The sequence below is a fragment of the Crocuta crocuta genome, unplaced genomic scaffold (assembly GCF_008692635.1).
Source record: "Crocuta crocuta isolate KB4526 unplaced genomic scaffold, BGI_CrCroc_1.0 scaffold35, whole genome shotgun sequence".
Classification (NCBI taxonomy): Eukaryota; Metazoa; Chordata; class Mammalia; order Carnivora; family Hyaenidae; genus Crocuta; species Crocuta crocuta.
In genome coordinates, this window is record NW_027530625.1 from 5469620 (window position 1) to 5479424 (window position 9805).

General features: G+C 43.7%; 1 protein-coding gene across 1 annotated transcript in view; it reads left to right on the top strand.

Moving 5' to 3' along the window:
* Positions 1 to 5836, top strand: part of SET (SET nuclear proto-oncogene) — a 10362-nt gene extending 4526 nt beyond the window's left edge. The window contains exons 3-9 of the mRNA XM_077768460.1: positions 787 to 873; positions 1592 to 1734; positions 2086 to 2189; positions 2294 to 2407; positions 2994 to 3164; positions 3262 to 3408; positions 4042 to 5836. Of these exons, the coding sequence (XP_077624586.1) occupies positions 787 to 873; positions 1592 to 1734; positions 2086 to 2189; positions 2294 to 2407; positions 2994 to 3164; positions 3262 to 3408; positions 4042 to 4065 (790 nt within the window). The 3' untranslated portion in view covers positions 4066 to 5836. The remainder of the gene's footprint in view (positions 1 to 786; positions 874 to 1591; positions 1735 to 2085; positions 2190 to 2293; positions 2408 to 2993; positions 3165 to 3261; positions 3409 to 4041) is intronic.
* Positions 5837 to 9805: the final 3969 nt, after the last annotated feature.

A 9805-nucleotide genomic window follows, 5' to 3' on the forward strand; every position in this document is an offset into this window, starting at 1 on the left:
TACCGGAAATGAACCGCGCGATCAGGCCCCTTCACGCCCACTTAGCTTTGTAGGTTCTGCAGCCGCCACCGGACAAAAGGGCACCTCTTCCGTAGCACACCCCCTTTTCCTCCTCTACCCTCTGTGGCTCATAGTTTTCTGACTTCATGCTTGCTTCCTGTAAGTGTGGGGCCGCATCTGAGATAAGCCCGCCTGAAATTGGGTTGGAGGGGAGAGAAAGGTCAGGGTCGAATCTGAGGGTTCCTGTTCTAAGAAGGTAAAATCGAGTGTTTACGATGGTTGGGCAGATCCCAGGTCCTTATCTGTCGGGCATGTCTGGTGTCTTAATTGTGATCGATACCGAGCAGTATTTTCAACTTTGTGTAAAAAGTGATCCTACGGCTCAGATAGGTGGTGCCCTCATTTTTTGTTATGGTCATGGGTTAGCTTCCGTATTGGACTTAACAGCTGGCACGATTGTGTTGCAGGTATATAACGTGATGAATAGCAAACAGTAAGAATTCCAGAACAAGGCTTATTCATTATCTTTCATAATAGAAACTTTAATAATTGGCCTCCTTTTTGTAAGGGAACTCTTGAAAAAGTGCTGCAAACTTGAGTAGCTTAGCAGATTGTGTGATTTGTGAATAGTCTTAATTAAAAAATAATTTGTTACCCACAGGCGTGAGCACGTGGAGAGCATGCCATGTAGTAGGCAGTTTCTTTCTTAAACACTGCTTTATTGAAGTACGTGACCTCACGGATTGTGTGTTAACATCAGGAAAACTAATTTTATGTTCTAATTAGTATTGAGTCCTATACATCTTTTCTTGCAGAAAAAGAACAGCAAGAAGCAATTGAACATATTGATGAAGTACAAAATGAAATAGACAGGTAAAGTTTTTCTTAGTGTACTTTGGAGAAGTTTTTTGAGATGCAGCTTCCGGTCTGGTAATCATTGAAACTATGGTCAAATCTGTATCCGCTGGCCAAGTGGAGAGGATTCTTACTTAGTTGGAAATATTTTTGAAAGTTTGGTGTTACTATTCTGTGAAATACTGTATGTTGATTTAAAAGTTTCTGAAGAAAGGAAGTACATTAATTGACCTTGGGATTTGCTTTCAGAGGCTACAAGTTGTCTGAATTGCAGTGCCTGGGGCTTTTGATAGTTTGGCCTTATGGCATCAGTGTTGCTCCAGCTTGGGTTATAACTTTGTTACTTGATAAGCAACTTTTCTCACTTTCTTTCTTTCTTTCTCTTTTTTCTATTTTCTTTCTTTTTTTTTTTTTATTTTTTTTAAACTTAATGTGCTTGAGGAAAACAGTTGATGTTAGCCTGGAGATAGAGTTGGCAACTTAAATACACAGTGTTACCAAAATGCTTATTTGGGGCACTTTGGGAACTGTCAACTATTGAGTGTCTGTTGGTGAAGTAGCTCAATTTGTCATCTTAGCTTTGACAGCTCTCACTGCAAAAACCTAGGTGTTTTGGTTATTATGAGTTGAGTACTTTATACTGTTCTAAAGTTAGCAGGTAAATATTCTGTAGTTTGAGCAGTTTTTGTATTTGTCAAATACCATAATTGTCAACATAGTTTTTCATTTGCTTCAGACTTAATGAACAAGCCAGTGAGGAGATTTTGAAAGTAGAACAGAAATATAACAAACTCCGCCAACCGTTTTTTCAGAAGAGGTCGGAATTGATCGCCAAAATCCCAAATTTTTGGGTAACAACATTTGTCAACCATCCACAAGGTATGTTGTGGCAGAGCCCTATTGCGGGGTCCAGGATGTCCATTTGTTAAAGAGTGGAGGGACTTCGCTTGAGAACTTAGTCCTACATGTTGGTTACATGCAGAGATTAAAACGCTCGGGAGGCTTGCGTTTAATGCTTTCTCTGTTTAGAAGACACCTATGTCCTAACTTGAGATTCTCCATAATTACTTGGTAAAAGAGAGTGACAGCTCTGACACTGAGCCATCTGGTTTGCATGAATGGATTTATGAAGTCAAAGATGCTCACTAACTTTGGGAAGTTTTAAAAGGCATCACTTGGATTGTTAAGATTGTCTGTTTCGTGTTTATTTCCTATAATCTGCTGGACCAGTGTCAGCACTGCTTGGGGAGGAGGACGAGGAGGCGCTGCATTATTTGACAAGAGTTGAAGTGACAGAATTTGAAGATATTAAATCAGGTTACAGAATAGATTTTGTAAGTATCGGTAACTAATCTTTTTTGCCACTGTGGAAATTAATTTGAGCTTTGGTTAGAAGGGCTGTTTGTGTTGATTTCCAATTCTTAATCCTTTATTGCAGTATTTTGATGAAAACCCTTACTTCGAAAATAAAGTTCTCTCCAAAGAATTTCATCTGAATGAGAGCGGTGATCCATCTTCAAAGTCCACTGAAATCAAATGGAAATCTGGAAAGGTATTTGAGGAAAGTTGGGCAGAAGTATCATTTTGTGTATTTTGGTTTAGTTGAACCACTTACCAATACTCCATGCTTTGGTAATGTGCTCATTGCAAACCCTTAAAATGTAGAAAACTCTAGTGTGTTAAAGCCAAATACAGTAGCTGGGAGCTGTCAAATTATAGTGCAAGTTTTTCAAGAAACAGGCTAAAGTTTATTTCTACACTGGTTATCGAGCTTTTCAAATGGCTTGGTAGTTGCTAGACTGCATTTATATCTACATTTATGCGGTGAGCCCCTTTTCAATTATACTGCGTTGTGGGTACTGGTTATCAAAGTGGAACTAATTTTGTAAAGAAGCCAAAATTTAGATGGTGCCTTTGCGGGAAAAGCTTGTACAAATTTGACAAGTCTTTGCAGACGTAGAATCTTAGGACTTTGTTTTTATCTGGTATATGTTTTATAATTTCTTTTAGATAATGAGTATGGATAATACACTAGTGTGATCCCCCCCCCCCCCCCGCTTTGTGTTAAAATCTGAAGTTATGGTGGATTTTAAGTGCTGTGAAGAACCTACGTCAAGAGTTCTTCTGTCTTTGTTTAGGATTTGACGAAACGTTCAAGTCAAACGCAGAATAAAGCCAGCAGGAAGAGACAGCATGAGGAACCAGAGAGCTTTTTTACCTGGTTTACTGACCATTCTGATGCAGGTGCAGATGAGTTAGGAGAGGTCATCAAAGATGATATTTGGCCAAATCCATTACAGTACTACTTGGTAAGTCAAGAATGTTTTTTTTATTCAGGGTTTTATCTGTGTCATTTGTTGGAAAATGAGTTCCTAAGGTAACTTGTTTTTTGTTTTTTTCTTGAAGGTTCCTGATATGGATGATGAAGAAGGGGAAGGAGAAGAAGATGATGATGATGATGAAGAGGAGGAAGGATTGGAAGATATTGATGAAGAAGGAGATGAGGATGAAGGTGAAGAAGATGAAGATGATGATGAGGGGGAGGAAGGAGAGGTAAAAGAAAATTTGGTTTGGTTAAGTCCAAAAAGGATAATCTGGAAAGAATTTACCATGTTATTTTGTGGGTCACATATATTGTATAATATACGTAATAGAGGTGTGACCAACTTGGAGGATTTGTAGGTGAGATGAGCTAATTTTTTGTTTGAGATGGAGGAAAATTTTAATAAGGTCCTTATAGCAGTGATTTTTAACTATAACTAGTTCTGCTTTTGTGGTTAGTACTCTGTCCTGTCGGTCCCCTAACTTGTGCTTAATGAAAGTGATACGGATATGTGCAGCTGGTCAAATTCTGAGAAATCTAAATAGCAGGTTTGCCGGTTTTGGACAAACACTGGAACTCTTCTACAGGTTGAAATAGGTTGGTTTTTGGTTTGTTTTACTTGGTGTGACAGAGGTCAGAGGTTTCGGTTAGTGCTGAAAAGTTAAACTAATTTATATGAAAGAGCATCACTGGGTCTTTTAATTGAGATTTGATACAGACTGATTCATAGGTTCATTCGTAAAATGACATGTCCTCATAGCGCATCAGTGTGTTCTGCGGAAGTCCCTAAGTGTCCGTGCGAATGTTGGGGAATGACCTTAGAGTTAACCCTGAAGATTAACTGCCCACTTTCTTTCTTACAGGAGGATGAAGGAGAAGATGACTAATGGAACACTGATGGATTCCAACCTTCCTTTTTTAATTTTCTCCAGTCCCTGGGAGCAACTTGCAGCCTTTTTTTTTCCCCCTCCTCCTCTTGTGCTCATTCGCCCTGTTTTTTGAAGTCTCTTTTCTCTCCCTTTATACATGGTTCTCAACTTATTTTGGGGGGAAATACCTTGAGCAGAATACAGTGGGAAAAGAATCTCTACCCCTTTCTGTTCCAAATTCATTTTTATCCCTTCCTGTCTCAACAAAAACTTTATGGAATCAACACCACCGTGCTCTGTGGGAAAAAAGAAAACCCTTCTGCTCCCTTAGCTCTGCTGGAAGCTGGAGGGTGCTAGGCCCCTGTGTAGTAGTGCATAGAATTCTAGCTTTTTTCCTCCTTTCTCTGTATATTGGGCTCAGAGATTACACTGTGTCTCTATGTGAATATGGACAGTTAGCATTTACCAACATGTATCTGTCTACTTTCTCTTGTTTAAAAAAAGAAAAAAAAACTTTAAAAAAATGGGGTTATAGAAGGTCAGCAAAGGGTGGGTTTGAGATGTTTGGGTGGGTTAAGTGGGCATTTTGACAACATGGCTTCTCCTTTGGCATGTTTAATTGTGATGTTTAACGGACATCCTTGCAGTTGAAGATGACACTTTTAAAATAAAATTCTCTCCTAATGATGACTTGAGCCCTGCCACTCGATGGGAGAATCAGCAGAACCCATAGGATCTTATTTGGAATTGACATTCTCTTGTAATTTTGTTCCTGTTTATTTTTAAAATTTCTTTTTGTTTCACTGGAAAGGAAAGATGCTCAGTTTTAAACGTTAAAAGTGTACAAGTTGCTTTGTTACAATAAAACTAAATGTGTACACAAAGGATTTGATGCTTTTCTCTCAGAACAGATGTATTTAATTATGATTTTCCAAGTTTGACTTGTATAACGTATTGTCAAACTTTGTCACCCTGACTCCGTATTTTTTGATACGCACTTTGCAGGGTGACCTCAGGGCTTGTGTGGACCGAGAAAGGGATTTTAATCAATGTATTAATGTCTCCAAATCCGGGAACCATCATGGGTATGATTTGCCGTCAGTTTCTGAAATCTTCCATCTCATTCGGGGTACCAGATTGCTCAGCAGTCAGTTCTGATTATGTTGTGCCCTTGATTTGTGTCTCAAATTGGCATTTTAAAAAATGGGCCTTTATTTACATGGATATAATAATAGTGCCTGCCACCGCCGTCAGACAGACCTGGTGCTCTAATGCCGAACTACACACAGGGCAGTTGCTGGCGTGTCTTCACTGGCACCGTGAAATGTGGCTGAGAAGACAGACTCTCAGACAAGAAGTCCCTATTGGTGGTAAACTCAGGAGTACTTTTGTCTCAACGTACTAGCTATTTAGCACATAGCTTTCAAGTGAGGCCTGTCTGTGTGAATCGGGGTGAGAAGGACGGGCTCAGCTCTGCTAAATGCCATTGTGCATAGAGTAACGTTTTGGGAAGCTACCTAATGCATAAGCTTTTTAATGCTGTAAATTATAGTAGCTAAAATTAAATGCCACTTAACTTTTTCAGAGGTGAATTCATGGACAGCTTGGTCAAATTCAAAGCTTTTTGATGTATAAAACTTTATAAATGGAACTATTCCATCGATAGGCAAAGTGTAATGAAAACCTGTCTAGATGGATAGTATGTAATTTCTGCACAGGTCATGTTCAGTAATATACATCACTGTATACCGGTCAGGAATCTTGCTCCAATAAAGGAACATAAAGATTTTTTTTGACTGGGGTCATTCTCCTTGTTTTGTAGAGAAATGTTACTTGCTTTTGGATTGAGATGATAAGCTAGGTTTTCTGTGTGGCTTGCGTTCATAGTGACCGGGGGAGGGGGTAGTAGACTCTTCAAGTCGTTCAGTATAGCAGAGGTAACATCTATCCATTAGGGTGTGTCTAAGGGTCATGGGAAAATAACTTCTTGGGAATGTCAGTTCGTGAAGGGGGTGAGCATTTTCATATCGAAGTCGCAGCATTTAAAGGACTCTTCACGAAGGGGGAAAAAGAGCCCCTTGAATGAGTTACTCATTAAGTCAGCCTGTAATTTTTGTTTCACAGAGTTAACAGCTTTACTAAAGCTGACGGGCTGGTGAGGTAGTAGGTTGCTGCTCTCAGGTTATAGGTCCCATTTAATCAGACCGTAAAGTGTTCTTTTACTTTTGGGAATGTAGTTAAAAACATAGTCCTTAAAAGATAAAAGCCCCCCCCCCACTCCTGGCCATCACCTTTTAGATTGCCCTGTGCCTGTGAATGGTGTGAAGGAATGCTAGGCAGGGAGAAAGGAAAGGGGGGGGAAGTGGCCACGGAGTAGCAAATGTGCTTTGGGCCCGACGGCAAAAGTAGTTCTCAGGCTGACCCTTAGGCAAGTGTGTAAAGTGCCAGATGAATGGCTTAAAGCTCCTTTGCTACAAGGGCATTTCAAAGGAAAAAGGTAAATAAATAGTGACTTGTAGTTTTCTCTGGGAAGGGGACACCCTCGTCCAAAGCTGTGCCAAACTTGTTTATGAGGGACGAGCTACATGAACTGGGGCATGGAAGATGGTAGCTGGTAATACATGTTTACATTTAACTTCAAACCCCACGGAATGTTCTATTTTAGACCATCCCTACACTTGAGATTATTTGTTTCTCCGATGATGTCCTGATTTCTAAAAGACTTAACTGTTCCCTGACCTCTGTGCCCTGCCCCTACGGTTTCACCCAGCTCTGGCTCTAGGATGTAGTTTAACTGGTCCACAAGCCTGCCTGTCTTCTCAGGCTGACATTTGCTAAAGCCTGTTTCACTTGGGGTAGCTCTGGCTGTGAGATTTAAGTTACAAGTTTTTGACTTGATGGATTGGGGGGGACTTTTGGGCTTCAGAGGATTTTAGTCACTGGTGTTTCTGGATTCATTTTTGGTAGTCTTTATTACCATTACTGCTTTGTAACAATTGGTTTCGTGGCTTCGCTTGGTGCCAGAAAGAGGTTTGGTTTTTTCTGCCTTTTCTGTTAGGTTTTACTATGAACTCTTTCTGGCTCATGCAAGAATGGAATTCTGTTGCAAAGGGTGAAGACTGAGGATTTCCGGAAGATCAAGACAAGTTCTTAGGAGACCAATGAATAGCCATTCCAATTCTTTAGAGAGGGCATCTTAATCATTTTTTAAGTCTTTCCCGGCCCCCATTCCCACCCCAGCAGCGACCACCATTTCCTTCTGAATGTGTGACTGTTCGTGAAGACAAGTTTACTCCCTAACAGGTCGGAGGGGAAAAGGATTGCAGTTTTGTGATTAGAATAGTGGAGGGTATGTGCCAAGCTGATTAGTTGGTGACGCTGTGTACTCCTACTACCAAAGAAAGGCGAATCTAAAACGTAGGTGGCTTGGTGCTTACAATACGGGGAAGGAAAAAAAATACAGAAAGGGAAAAAATGTACACTGCTAGGAAGTTTTACTTTCCTTTCGGGTTGATGTTTTTACATTTTGAACAGCCAATTAGCTAGAGAGTTGTTTGCACCATTCACTATCCACTGGATGGTGAATGTGAATGTGAACTTCAGTTTTCCTGCGTTAGTTTCATGAAGTACACTCGCCATCAGACACAGGAAGCAGCTCTCTGGTCAGACTCCTCCATCAGCCTGGAGGTTCCTTGTGGGTTTGCCCAGCCTGGGGTTCATGGATTCTGCTACTTCTGAACTTTCCCTTATTGACCAGTGAGCCAGTGAAACACACAGCAAACTTGGGAAATCATTTCTGAGTTCTTCCACATAATTCCACTTTCTTGGCTGTAGGAGTAGATAAATGATTCTCAAGATGGGAGATAGTCACCCTCCTGAAAAGGGGAGCTTTGCTAGTTTGTGCCTTCTTTCCCTCAAACCTATGACCTGCAGTCAGAAGCTGATAGATAGCCTTTTTGCTTCTAAATTATGATTAACATTCACCCCAGTGCACTGTGATAATTCCCATTTAAAAGAGCCTACTACGTGCTATTACTGTCTAAGCCCTTGGCAACTCTGATGTGCATATGAGTGAAAGTGGCTGCGCTTGCCTCCGATTATGAAGTGTAGGCATGTACCCTACCAAACCAAGTTTCCTTTGCTTATGTTGGTGTCATTTGCAGGGTGACGCAGGATTGTCTGTGGCCTGCCTGCATCACTTTTCTCACTCCATTGTGAGGGAGGTGGTCAGAGCAGAGGGGACCGGGCCTGGTTTCTCTCTGTGAAAGCACTGGAGGGCACCTATTCCAAGTCAGCAAATCACCCACCTTCCATATTTGACCCCTGCTCACTTGCAGCCCTTTGGACCAGGCTCCTTTGTGATGTGCTAGCACAGTGCTGGTTAGCAAGGATACTAGGATTGCTTTTTAAAATAAATGGTTTATTTATTTTTGAGAGAGAGAGACAGCACGAGCAGGGGAGGGTCAGAGAGAAAGGGAGACACAGACTCTGAAGCAGGCTCCAGGCTCTGAGCTGTCAGCACAGAGCCCGAGGCGGGGCTCGAACCCACAAACCGTGGGATCATGACCGACTGAGCCACCCAGGCGCCCCATTAGGATTCCTTACACAGGGATGACAAGCCATTGCCAGGGCAGTGCCCACATTTTGGCTTTCCTGAAGTAATGGCTATTTCCTAGAGTTTCAATGTGTCTTCTGCTTAGATGGGTTCTTTGGGACAAGAGAGGCAGGGTGACTGGCTGAAACAGAAAACACTCTGGCTGGTGGTGGCCGGAGAGGGTTTGGTTTCTTCATCTGTCGTTTGTAATTTGGCAGGCTTTGGATGAGGCTTTACGTTCTTAAAGTGACTCTAGACAAGGCCGAGACTCCGTAGGGGCGACTGGCTGGGGACTAGCCCATTTTACACCAACGATCCAAGACGAAGAGAAACTTAGGGGCGGGAACCAGGTGGTGGCGGGGCTCGGAGGAAGGGGGCTGACCCAGCCCGGAGCCNGCCCCTTAGGGCAGCTAGAGCACCCCGGCTCGGGAAATGTCCCTTCCTTCCCTTCTACCCCGGGGCGGGGGTCAGCGGCCTCGGGAAAGGGGCGCTGGGCCCCAGAGCCCGCGGAACAGCCCNCCAGGTCCTGCGAGGGCCAGCGGACCTCGGGAGGGGGCGCCCGATCCCGCTGCTCCGGCTCCCCTTCCCGGGAAGTTTCAAGTTTGAAAGTCCTGGCGGAGGGGCCGGGGCTTCCGGAACGGCGGTGGTCGAGAGGAGGGGCCGAGCGGCCGGAGCGGAGGCAAGGANCACATATACTAAAATTGGAACAAGGGGGTCGGGGAGTCTCATTCACGCCGCGGGCGCCACAAGCTCCTGTCGCGTCCCCTAGATCCGACCCCCAACCCCTCCCGGCTCCCTCCCTTCCCTCCCCCTGCCCCGCGCTTCGCTACACCTCGCGGGGCAGACCTGAGCATGGGGGTGAGTCGTTCGTGCCCCCTGGAAACGTCCCCAGATCACCCCCAAGTGACTCAGAGCCTCTAGTGAGGCCAGCGCATGAGCACGTCTGAATCCGCAGTCAGGGCCACCGGGATGGGCCCTAAAGTTCCCCCAAGTCGATTCTCACAGGTAGGACTGTTAAGACCGGTGGGAACCTGCCTGGAAAGCAAAAGGGACCATGGGGGCAGCTTGGGACGGGTCCGGGGAGGGGGCGGGGGGGAGAGGAATGTGTGTGCATGGAGAGGGAGGCCCGGGAGGGGGCCAGTCTCTGCGCCCTGGAGGGGCCTG